Genomic DNA, 13289 nt, shown 5'->3' on the forward strand with positions numbered 1-13289 from the left:
CACTTTTTCTTTATGTGCAGCATATGCATTGGGAAAGCTCTTATCACGATCGGCGTAACTGTCACATACGTGACACGGAGGGAGGAAAAGAGGGAGGCCCTGCCCTAGTGAGAGGGAAGGTGGTGACCCCTGACTCACCTTGCGGCTGGCGCCTGGCTGCCCTGTCGTCCCTAGACGGGTTCCTCACCCGTACGCCGATCACGTGCCTAAAACCCTGGCTTTCCCTAGGATGAGCCCTAGATAGTGAACAGGGCGGTGGGAACACTAGTCCGCACCACTAGCTCTAAAGGAAAACACCAAGGGGAGGACAGACAATACAAACTAAACATATAATCCCAGGTGGGCAACAACAGGAGACAACAAAAGCCCAACAGGGATCCGGAGGGTAGCACTCTGGAACAACAACCAGATTCTCAGCTCCAGTGGGTCAGCATAGATGTCCAGGCAGGAAGCTCTATAACTGGCAACAAGAGAAGTGTGAGAGGAGAATATAAGGAGTTTGGGAGTGGCAGACAAGAAACAGCTGAGGAGGAGAAGCTACGGATCCCTGAGTGAGACAAAAAGGATAGCAAGGCAAACACAGAAAACAAACACTAAGAAACACCGTGATCTTTAGACATAGAGCGCGCAGCCACCCGCTGCGACTTCCTGACCCCGGGTATAACGGAGTCAGACGTGGCTCTTGACACCCTCGTGACAGCTTTATGTCGAATGTATCCATATGCCGCCATTCACCCAACAGAGGCCACAAGAGTGTCCTTCTGCATCCACTGGGATAGTATGTATTAGCGAACCTTTCCAATACAGTGGGCCACCACAAAAAATGTATATAGTGCAGTATGCTTTATATTAACACTGGGGCCCATGGGTGACCATGCCACTCTATGACTATACAGTGGTGTGCATTGGAGTCTTCCTTTGGAGGTTTATATCAGGGAATAGTATGACACAGGTATCTGTCAGGTGCTGCAGCTCCTTTACGAATTCCTCCTGCACAGTGACTCAACCAGCCGCCCGCTGTGCAGTGAAATACAACACAGCTCCAACCATTTGGAGAGAACTGGCAGTGGTTGCTGTTCCCTATACAACACTGCAGTGCAGTAAAATTGCTGAAGGGATCTCAGCCCCTGTATTCTCTTTAAAGGGGTTGTCCTATGAAAAATATTCTACAGTTTTCAAACCAGCACCTGAATCTAATTACTTTTGTATTTGCATGTAATTAAAAATGTAGAATAGCTACTGAGTTATTCAATGAAATACATCCGTATAGCGCCACCTGTTGTTAGCTCTTTTTCTTATTTCTTAGTCCTGCTCACTAAGAAGGCCGCACATGCTCAGTTTCATCTTTCAACTACTTCCTGACCTGTGATAGGGAGAGCATTGGCACGCCCCCTTAGCTGCAGCAGAAAAGACACTCCCCTTGAGCTGTGATAGGGAGAGCTGAGACACGCCCCCTTAAATGCAGCAGAAAAGACACTCCCCCTGAGCAGTCACCTTGATATAAATCTAGCAGAGCAATGAATGGGGGGGATCTCTGGATCAATGTGAGGTACAGGGCTGGTTCTAGCTTTGTTGATTTTTGATTTTTTTTTATATCAATGATGGGATAAACCCTTTAAGGATCCCAGAGGTCAGACCTTTACCGATCCTAATGTTACTGCATGTCCTAGACTAGGGTCACATACTGGTTCAGATGTTTACTGCCTCAGATACAATAGGGAGCATACATGAAATATTGTAAGTCAAAAACATAAAAAGTGTATTTAATGCTTCTGATTAAGGGCTCATGCACACTGCCCATTCATCTCAATGTTGCCACTAAAGATGAGGACAGCACACCCACATCCGTAAGTCCATTCTGCGGCCCTGCAAAAACATAGAACATGTCCTATTCTTGTCCATTTTGTGGGCAACAATAGGATATTTCTGCAGCAGAAAAAAAATGGCAGTATCCGTATTTTGTGTATCTGCAATTTGCGGTCCTCAAAAACGGATACAGTCATGTGCAAGAGCCCTAATGGAATTTATTTAGGAACCAGGCATGAAGCCAATGTGTAAAAATAAAATAAAAAAACGCCTTAAAGTATGACCACATGGCGTGGTTGTGTTGCGGCTGCACTGTGGTCAAGTACCGCACAGCTGTATAAGCTGCAGTGGGCTATAAGTAGGTTAGAGCCCACAATACAATAAAAACCATTAACAATACAGACCGACTAAACAGTGCAGTCCTAGTTAGGCCTCATGCACACGATGTTCCGTTTTTTGCGGTCTGCAAAACACGGAAGCCGTCTGTGTGTCTTCCGCAATTTGTGGAACAGAACAGGCGAACCATTGTAGAAATGCCTATTCTTGTCCACAAAATGGACAAGAATAGGACATACTATATTTATTTTGCAGGGCCACGGAACGGAGCAACGGAGGCGGACAGCACACGGACTGCTGTCCACATATTTTGCAGCCCCATTGAAGTGAATGGGTCCGCAACCCGAGCCACTAAAACTGCGGCTCGGATGCGGACCAGAACAACGGTCGTGTGCATGAGGCCTAAGTTGAATTAGAGACATTTCCACGCTGTGTGGTTGTACCCTTAGGCCACCTGCATATGTTACTGATACGCGTTTTTTCAGTGCAGATTCCAATGTGGGGGAAAAAGCAGCATTAAACAGTACCAGCAAAGTATATGAGATTAGACAATTCTCATGTACACTTTAGGCTACTTTCACACTAGCGTTCGGGTGTCCGCTTGTGAGTTCCGTTTGAAGGGGCTCACAAGCGGCCCCGAACGCATCCGTCCAGCCCTAATGCATTCTGAGTGGACGCGGATCCGCTCAGAATGCATCAGTCTGGCGGCGTTCAGCCTCCGCTCCGCTCAGCAGGCGGATACCTGAACGCTGCTTGCAGCGTTCGGGTGTCCGCCTGGCCGTGCGGAGGCAAGCGGATCCGTCCAGACTTACAATGTAAGTCAATGGGGACGGATCCGTTTGAAGATGACACAATATGGCTCAATCTTCAAACGGATCCGTCCCCCATTGACTTTCAATGTAAAAGTCTGGACGGATCCGTCTGAGGCTACTTTGACACTTAGAATTTTTTTAACAATATAATGCAGACGGATCCGTTCTGAACAGAGCCACCGTCTGCATTATATGAGCGGATCCGTCTCAGACGGATCCGCTCTGAACGCAAGTGTGAAAGTAGCCTTACAGATTTCTTCTGCGTGGAGATTGACCTGCTGTGCAGATTTTGAAAACTGCAGCATGTTATTTATGTTTGCGGTTTAGCGGTGAATTTCCCTCTTTTTAAATGAAGGGTGAGATTTGCGGCAAAACCACATCAAATGGTGCAGGAATGCAGTGAAATCCGCACAGAAATTCGTACGGATCTTCTGGGTGTTTACCTTAACACTTCTCTGATGCTCTAAATAGCATCTTGGTTATGTAATACAAAATGCCAAGCACCAACAGCCAAAATGGCGTGAGCACAAGTTTGTCACTGGCGGTAAACAAATGAGCTGAATGGTCGCGAGTAATTACTTCCATCAGAGCTCCGTTCTAGTGATCCTGCACCAAGGTAATCAATGACTGGATAATGATAGCTTGTGACAAGCCACTCATGGGGCTGTCAGTATTCTGACGGGTGGGGACGAAATCAATGAGTAATGTCACTATAAACTGCACTGACGTCACCTGGCACTAAATTATTAAAACCCTCAGCTTTCATTTATTTAAAAAATTCTCTGTTACTTCGATCATATGTTAAAAGAAATATCAACCAGCACACTGACATTTCAAAGTTTAGAGTTTAAAGATAGCAGGCTAGCGCCATAATGCTAATTCTTTTCACCAAGGGAGTCACACCACCTTTCAATTACAATTTCCTAAAAAGTCTTACCTGACATTGGGCCAGTCTAGATATCCCCTGTGCTGACGAAGGACGCAACATAAATTAGGCAGTCGGTGCGCCTAAACAGAAGTCTACGGCAGCTCCGAGCTGGCATCATTTGCGCCAGATTACTGGCATAAATGATGATAAACCTGCCATGGTGGTTGGCCACACCCCTTCCTGCCCTTGTCATGCCCCCTTTCTGAAAAGTGGTGAGGGCAGCGTAAAAAAAAAACACCACTTGCAACTAATTTTTAAAAAGTTGCATTGAAACTCCTGGCACAAGGAGATTGTAAATCTTCCCCAACGTGTTGCTTGCAAACAATGATATAACAGTCAACTGAATATCTAATACCTGCGCATACTAAAGCAAAAAAAGAAAGAGGACCCGATAGCAAAAGTCATAACGAGCCTCCAATATGGACTGCTGTGCACGCGCACATGAGTCTTTTCATTATGTCCGCATGCACAGCAGTCCTGTGTATTGTAGCACAGCTTAGCGCACTGGCAGCAGAGAAAAGAGGAAGAGTAGGGAAATAAAAAGTGGCGATCTGGACTCTTTATGTGCAGTACTATTCATGTATTACTGCAGATAATAGTCTAGAATTGTGGTGACAAATTCCCATTAAAGGGAAGCTGCCATCATAAAATTACCTATTGTTTAAATTAAGGTTTTATGTTAAAAATATATTTTTTTGAATTTTTGTGGTTATTTTTAGTTTTCCATGTCAACATCTATATTTTAAGAAAAAGTCTAAAATCCTGCAGTTTTCGCATTGACCACTAAGCCTAATAATAGGCGCCAGTTCAGCGAGCTGTACAGATCAATTTTTAGCAGGCATCTCATTGTCATCACAGGCAGGATTGGGATGAAAGATATTGCCGATACATAGATAGCACAAGTAAATCGACCATTCATAATAAGTGATATCACAGCTTACCTACTCCCTCCTGACCTCTGCACAGGTCACAGAGCATGCCTAGAAAACTCTCCCATAGAAGTCAATGAGTACCCTCCTGTCCATTGTGTCTATGGCCCATGTGGCTGCTGTAAAACATCTCTCTAAATGCTGTTAACACCTCGGGCAAGATGGCTGCCCCTATAATCATGTTCAGGAAATAGAATTAAAAAAATCTACAATCAGAAAATAAAAGCAGATTAGAAATAAGGAGATGTGTCACTATCTGGTTTTAACTAGCAGAAAAAGTATCGTTAACACACTCCCTTTAACATATGTATTACAGTATATATCCTATTGCAATGATGAGAAACAATCACAATTACACACTTTTAAATGAAAGGTCATCCTTTGGTGACCCAATGTGAATAGTTGTGAATGTGATTATCTCAGGGAATTCATTGCATGAACCTTATTTCTTTGGCAGGAAATACATTATATGTGCCTCTCCTGCCTCAAGACATTGCCTTGTGTATGGACCCCATAAGGCGTACATCGAGACTCTGCAGTTCTATCGCTACTCTGTGCTGTGCTAAAGAAAAAAAAATATCACTAAAAAACACCACGAAACACAATGGTAAACTGTTTGCATTAAAGGGGTTTTCCCGAGACTCTAATACTGATCGGTGGGGTTTCGACACCCGGGACCCCCAGCTCTTTGATGGCAGTGACGCTTGCAGTAGCGCCACAGCCTTCTCACAGCTTTTCCTAGGCCAGTGATGTCACGTTCATCGGTCACATGGCCTAGGTGCAGCTCAATCCCATAAAAGTGAATTGAGGCAGAGTGCAATACCAAGCACTGCCACTATACAATGTATGGCGCTGTGCTTGGTAAACTGCAAGAAGGCAGCTGCGCTTACAAGAGCTCCACTGCCTTCTCAAACAGCTGATCCTAGGTCCCAGGTGTCAGACCCCCACCAATCAGATACTGATGACCTATCCTGAGGATAGGTTGTCAGTTATAAAATCCTGGAAAACCCTTTTAAATACCTACAAAGTTTGCCAAAACAATGCATTTTTTTTACTTTTGCCTTTTTCCATAAGTTATGTAATATTGTGAAATATAAGGCATTATCAATCTTCTGAAATCATCTGAGGGTGGAAAATCCATTCATGGAAAGAATCTCCAGAGCATTATTACCCCCGCTGATTGTAAATGTTCTCAGCCTTGAAGTGTCCTTCCCTATTGTATCTAGTTTCTGTCATTGCACAATCCAGGGCAATGCAGACCCTGTCACCGTCTGTAGTGTGATTAAAGGGACCCTGTGACCATGAAAACGCAGGGTAAACTGCTGGCAGCATGTCATAGAGCAGGAGGAGCTGAGCAGACTGGTATATAGGTTTGTGGGAAAAGAGTCCGTATAACTTGTTTTTCATTTATTTAAATTCTCGCTCATTTGAAGTCCAGGAGGTGGTCCTATCAGTGATTGACAGCTATCTCTGAATACACAGTCATAGAGGGAAGGCTGTCAGTAATTGATAGGACCGTCTCCTGGACTTCAAAGTCCAGAATGAGCACAGATCTAAATGTATAAATGTACTTAAATATAAAACTATATATCAATCTGCTCAGCTCCTCCTGCTCTATAAACATGGTACCTTCAGCTCAGACATTTACTGAGCTCTTTACACCACTATTGTGGTGTAAAAAAGTAGCTGATTATGGTGCACGTCATGTTTGCATCCTAATTTGTGACTTTTTGAGCAGGGCAGAGATGCACCTAATTCGTTAAGAGGCTTCTCCCTCTAAATAAATTGGGCGCATCTCACGGCAGTGCAGGGAGATCAAAACTGGCGCATCCATATATCTCCCCCATCATGGTCAATGTGACAGGTTCTCTTTAACTTGAACATTTCTCAGTTCTCTGTCCAGCAGAATAGAATCAGTGGCACCCTAGGCCAAAAACTGTCAATTTCCTTACCCCTTTATAAGAGACTTCAGGGTGCCATTAATTCCATATACTGTATATAGTGAGCAATGGACAAAGACGATCTTCTGAATTATCACTACTCATTACTTTTAAAGGGAGTCTGTCACCATTTCTGTACATTTCAAACTGTTCCTGACGCACTGTAGTTCTCATGCAGCCAATGTGAAACATGTTCTTGATGTTTATTACCCCCATAATCTGCTTCTGATCCACATGCGAAGAGCCCAAAGGGCTGTACCTATTGGCAACAGAACCCATCCACCGCTCCCCTCTGCTTCATGATGTGGTGGCTTGATGACATCAGGAGTGGAGGGAGGTGGAGTAAAGGTGCTGAAGGGAGAAGCACATTCTGTTGCCGATCGGTACAGCCAGAAACCACAAATACACTGGCTGATCCAAGCATGTAGGTGTATGGGGAGTCGGGAGAGATAGCTGTCAGACAAATGAGCATTCATCCCACACCTATTGAAGGTGTATAGGCAACTTAAAGGGGTTGTCTCATCTCAGACAATAGGGGCATATTTCTAGGACTTGACCACATTGATTATAGGTGCAGTTCCCCTATATATGCAACGGAGCCCCCTAAAGTGGTGGCTGGAGGACTCCAGTCCAGCCATCACCAAGAGAATGGGAGGGAGCACACTGCGCATGACCGGCCACCGCTCCCATTCACTTCTATGGGCCCAATGGAAATAACTGAGCAAGCGCTCAGCTATTTTCGGCGGCCCCATAGAAAATGAATGGAGAGTGGCTGCGCATACGCAGCACGCCCTCCACCACTTTAGGGGCTCCGTTCTCTACATAGGTGCGGGTCCCAGCGGGAATTGCACCTATCAGACAATGAGGGCATATCCTAGAGATACAGCCCCATCGACTGTGATGAGTGGCCAGGAATAATGCTGATTCTGAAAATAAATATATAAAATCAGCCACATTTTTCCAATCTCACACAATAATAGTTGTCATTTCTGTGACCCTGCTGTACTAAGGTTTATGATTACTGAATAGTTTTGACGCTAGTGTGAAAGTAGCCTAATACGTTACAGAAAGAACCTCAAAACGAGAGAAGCTAAAGCTGCCTAGATTATACATGTCAAAATGTCGCCCTACACCATTGGAGCGGTGGCCGATGAAGCGAAATCAGCAGCTATTTCTGTGAGCTGCCACGACGATCAATGATCCCTGTCACAGCTGCATTTTTATGTTCTGTATAATCAATATCACTAGAAATAAAACGAAAACGGTATAGTACGTCATTTTCATTATAATCACTATGTTAGATGAGCTGTATTTTTAGGCAGCCGCTCTCTTCTGGCAGCATGCTACTATGAAGATAGTTCCTCGCTGCCTCCCATCTCTCCATAGCAACATACAGAGAATCCTCATCAGGCATTAATATAATCAAAACTGCCCATGTTCCCAAGAAACTGTCAGCACACCTAATCTAATGTAAAAAGCCCCAAAAATATACTGTAAACCACCAGCGCTCAACACAAACAACGCTACAATGTAAATCCCATTCCTTGGAGCACACATGGAAAAGCAGTGATTCGGGGACGGTATACGGCCCCAGTGTATACATACAAGTCAATGCACATTCTCTGCCATAGTATGTCTACACATAAAAGATATATAGTGCAGCGTTTTATACACCGGTCTTAATATATACTACAATATAACACAGTAAGATACACCAAATTTACTATAAGGCGCATCTGTGGAGTGTCCAGAAACGCAATTCTGGCATAAAATTATAGTAAATATGTCGGGTTACAATTGCTTATCAGCTTCACTAAGCTCCATCCATTTTTCTCAATCGGCAACTTTTTAAAGCTGGAAAAATGGAGTTTAGTCGTTGATAAATTCCCCCATATTGCTCAGTTACAGGTCATCCAGAAATAGAAACCATCAGTGAGATCTCATTTAGGCAGTTCACCTCCCCCACCAGCAGAGGGAGCACCTGATGCTTTTGTGGCGATAAGTCCCCGTCGGTGTCTGGCAGCAGTTTTCTCCCCTCTCTGATTCACAACACATGCATGCTCAAATGGGGCATGCATGCATATGTATGTGTATATATAGAGAGAGAGATGGCCATCGTGTGTATCTCATGTCAATGAATCCTAATGTGCGTGATCAGAAAGGATCTAGGTGTGAATAGCCTTCTATATGTACCACATGTAATATCCACCTACAATATAAGCAGTAAATGAATGCGACCAGATGGATGCTGGATTAGCAGATTTCAAATTGTTACACATGTGAATAAAAGCCAAATAAGGCAAGTGTGGGGGCAAATTACTGTACACTTAAAGGGGTTGGCCACCTTTTTGGTGAACCCCCCCTCCTGGCCAGACCTGCCAAAGGAAGCATACTTACCTGCATCCCATCGCTGGGTCCAAGCTCCTTCACGCTCAGACCTCGGCTGCCTCACTTTAGTCCCTCATTTCTAACATCCACTTTGACGCAGCTGCAGCGGTGACCTGCTCCCCCTTGTGCCACGTGACCAACTGACATGAGGCAAGGGGAGCAGGTCACTGCTGTGGCCAGTCATTGGTTGCAGTGGTGTCAAAGTAGATGTTTACAGGAGGGGACCCGAGCGAAGGAGCTGGAATCCAGTGGCGGGGAGCAGGTAAGTATGCTTCCCTTTTACAGGTCAGGCCAGGAGGGGAGGTTTTGCCCCACAAAAAAGGTGGCCAACCTTTTTAAAGGGGTTGTCTGGCTAGTGAAATTTTTTTATTTAAAGAAGGTTTCAGAATGGCCTTAAAAAACTAAATATGGGAAACCTCAGGGCTGCCCAGCCCCGTTTCAGCACACCCCTGGTCCCTCTCGACACAAAGAAAATGAAGGCTCAGCCAGTCACTGGCTCAGGTGGGTCACTGCTGAAACCAGTAAGTGGTCCTTGCCTGTGTGTCCGGGCAGACCAGAACAGGACAGGAGTGATAACAAGTGAGATAACCCTTCTTTAGTTTTTTTATTGCCACTTTACTGGCTGGACCACAACAGATGGCAGAACCTGCTTGTTTTCTTTCACCAGCCAGAAACTCCGTCCATGTCGGCAGAAAATAACCCAAATCGTTGGGCACCCACAGAAAATGTCTAGGAGTGCTTACTACGAACATCCTGTTTGTAATGAATACTGTAATAAAAATACAGAGGTCTCTTGTGGTAAATTTATCAACTGCACCACCAAGAGCAGAAGAGGGCCACGTTTTGGTCTCCCACCACCAATGTGAAACCCTACCCCTGTGAGATGGGAATGTTGCCCACTTCCCAAGTTTCGTGGCTCCAGCCCAGGCTCTTCTGTATTGCAGAACTCTGCAGCATGGATCAAGGCTTTGAGAACCTACAAATCCGTTTTTAATACCGACATAAACATTTAAGTTAAACACCGTGCTCAGTAATAAAAAGTCATCTGCACATAAAGCCGGTGGCAGCATGCCACCATCCATATTACACTTTGCGTGATTAAATTGTCGTTATTATATCCCCCCTATGTGTTATTATATAATTGTGTTTGTTGGTGATTAATTCCCTGAGCGATACCGTATGGCTGCGCTCACGATTCTGCCTCTTGACAAGCAGTTCCATGTTATTCTCCTTCGCTGCAGGTTGTAAGCCCCTCGCTGTGTCGGTTCGTGAAGGAGGATTTCTGGAGGAAGTGCATTGTTGGCTGGAGTAGGAATTGGAACCTTGTTTTGGAATGTGTCTCTGGTTCCGTACTGAGGCCACTCACTCCCTGCTCCCTTTCCTGCTCATTCTGTCTCCACTCCATGATGTCTCCCTCCTTCTCCTCTCCCCCACAGCCTCTGCATTCTTTCATCTTCCTAGTGCTACCCTGCTCCCTCTTCTTCCGTTACCGCCTATTGCCCTCCTATTGCACCTTGCAGCCATGTCTAAAATCTGCATCGCAGCCCCTCCTTTCCAGCGGCACAGGTGGTCACTCTTTTTTTTTTTTTTTTTATAGGGGTCCCACAATCATGCAGCATTGGGGAAAATACAGCAATGCCAACAGGTGTTAATAAGTCAGATGCCAGGAAAGGATCCAGAGGGTGACTCCCTATAGTGAGGAACAGTTCATATGAAGGGCAGGCAATCACAGCATAGAGAGTGACCCTACAGAACGGCGTCCTGGGCAAAGGACATGCAACAGCAGGGGGGGTGTAGGCCAGGCAGAGGGGAGCCATCAGCAGCCCTGATATACCAGGAGGAGTGGCTGAGGCGCAGCAGCAGGGATGCAGGCACTAGATGTGATTACAGGAAGATGAGAAATTTGAGAAAGCACTACAGAGATTGGGAAAGGTGGGGGTGGTGCACACAGATATGGGGAGAACAGGAAAAGGGGGCCTAGGGGTCATGCAGGAATTAAGGAATGTGGATGAGACAGGACAATCCAGAAGTGCAAAAGAAAATGCAAGGAAGCATGGGAATGCAAGGGGAATGGCAATGAGCCTAGAGGTAGGTGACAGAAGGAATGGGCTGAGTGAGGGGAGGTAGGTGATGCACAAGGAATTGCAGGCAATAGGCAGGGTAAAACGTTTCCAGCTCTCATATACTCACTCCATGGTGCGGGCTCCTGCAACAGCTCGGGTGATGTGCAGGCGGCAGAGCCTGGTCTGGCCCTCAGTGTGGATGTGCTGCTGTGAGAGGAGGGAGGCACCGGCAGGGCAGGCTCCTCACCACACCATCTGCATGGACCCTGCGCCCTCTAGAGGACAAACAGGAGGCTGCAGGACACATTTCCATTTACTGTATCTTGTACCACAGCAAACATGGTGTGGGAAACGTGCAAATCCCTATGTGTTATTCCAGCATTATATGGCCCTTGAAATGGGCCTCTAGTTTCCTGCTGCGTACATCTGGAAGGTTGCTTTCCCGAAAGGGGCAAGCAGGATAGGTTCACTCCTGAATTCCCAATTGAAGCCATGCAAGGGTCAGTTTGGTTCCTTCTGATGGGCATCCGAATATTTTTGCTTTCGGAGAGAAGGAAGAAAATGCAGTCTGTGAATCAATGGGAAAATGAATTGTGCGGTGAGAAATATGGTAACCTTCCACTGATCCGAATGTGCCACTAAACTGAAGTAAATGCTGCGGCTATAGTGTTTCCCACAGATGACCTGGAAAATAATACAGGAAAATACAGGATATTGCTGCAACGTTTTCATATATAAAGCAAGATGGCAGACGACCTTCCGACCATCCTCCAGGTCATATTTCTGCAATGGCTTCAAGGTCGTCCCTAACTCTGAGGCTGTATTATGGTAAGGCCATGATTTCTCCATGACAGAATGATAGACCCTATGACGGTACCCAGCGGACCCTATGATGGACCACAAAAATGGAATCCCAACATAGGTGTGAGCCCAGTCTGAAGTTGCTGAAAATGCTGTAGGTCAGGGGTGCACAACCTTTTTTCGTCTGGGGCCCACATTGTCCCTCATTCATTTCTATTGATTATCGGTAGCACATCCCTGATTACACGGTGAGATGTGCTGACGATTATTGTACATCTTTCACCCCGATAAAATATGCAAATCAGCCGACAAACGAGTGATTCCTTGTTTATCTGCTGATCAGCGGCACGATTATACCGCCAGATATCAGGAATGAGCGTTCCTATGAACTTGTTGCACTTGTTCCCAGTAATTAGCCTAAATACCATGCAGTGTAATAGGGGCTCAAAGGGATTTTCCAGTAAAAATGATTTTTTAACACGTTACTGAAGCATGGCCCCTGAAACCGAAGAGTTAAACTTACCTGCTCCCCCCTGCTTCAGTCCTCCCGCACTGCCCCCACTGCCTCCGGTCCCCATACTGTTTTCACCTGGCAGTGCATGGCCATGGTCACATGCACCTCTCAAACCAATGACTGGCTTCAGTGGTGATGTGGCCACAAGCAGCGTGTCACCACTGAAGCCAGTCATTGACTGGAGCGGTGTATGTGACCATGGCCATGCACTGCCAGGTGTAAACAGCGGGGGCAGCGCAGAGGACCAGGGCCGTATGGAGCAGGTAATCTGTTTCAGAGGCAATGCTGCAGGAACTTGTTAATAAAATCATTTTTACAGGAATAACCCGGAAAAGTGGCGACATTGCCTTATATCCTACCTCCTATTCATAAATTAGCGTTTTCATTCACTGCAGAGGACGGCATTACCGTGGTTATTACCAGCTCCTGTCCCCCAGTTACAGGCGCCATATAATAACCAGTAAGCACTTTCCCTTACTAGTGGGGAAGGCGCTCATTGGTTAACACTTTAATGACCAGGCCTGAAAAGGCCTTAATGACCAGACACTTTTTTGTGATTTAGCGCACATGGTGGTTCAAACGGTTGCAACTTTTTATTTGTAGGACTACCAAAATAATTTTTGCAACATTTTTATGTGACATATAGGGCTTTAGCATTTATTTTTTATTTTTCTTTGGGTTTAGGGTAACTCTGGATTTTCTTCCTTAAGCAAAAAACTTGTCCCCACCCCCATTAAGGAATATCTGATTTAAACTAAAGTGTGGGGGGTTG

General features: G+C 45.5%; 1 protein-coding gene across 3 annotated transcripts in view; it reads right to left on the bottom strand.

Moving 5' to 3' along the window:
• PALM (paralemmin) overlaps positions 1–11434 on the bottom strand; it is an 81095-nt gene extending 69661 nt beyond the window's left edge. For all 3 annotated transcript variants that reach the window (XM_044284450.1, XM_044284440.1, XM_044284423.1), the window contains exon 1: positions 11330–11434. In XM_044284450.1, coding sequence (XP_044140385.1) covers positions 11330–11334 — 5 coding nt within the window. In that variant the 5' untranslated portion in view covers positions 11335–11434. The remainder of the gene's footprint in view (positions 1–11329) is intronic.
• Positions 11435–13289: the final 1855 nt, after the last annotated feature.

Source organism: Bufo gargarizans, chromosome 1, assembly GCF_014858855.1.
Source record: "Bufo gargarizans isolate SCDJY-AF-19 chromosome 1, ASM1485885v1, whole genome shotgun sequence".
NCBI classification, from domain to species: Eukaryota; Metazoa; Chordata; class Amphibia; order Anura; family Bufonidae; genus Bufo; species Bufo gargarizans.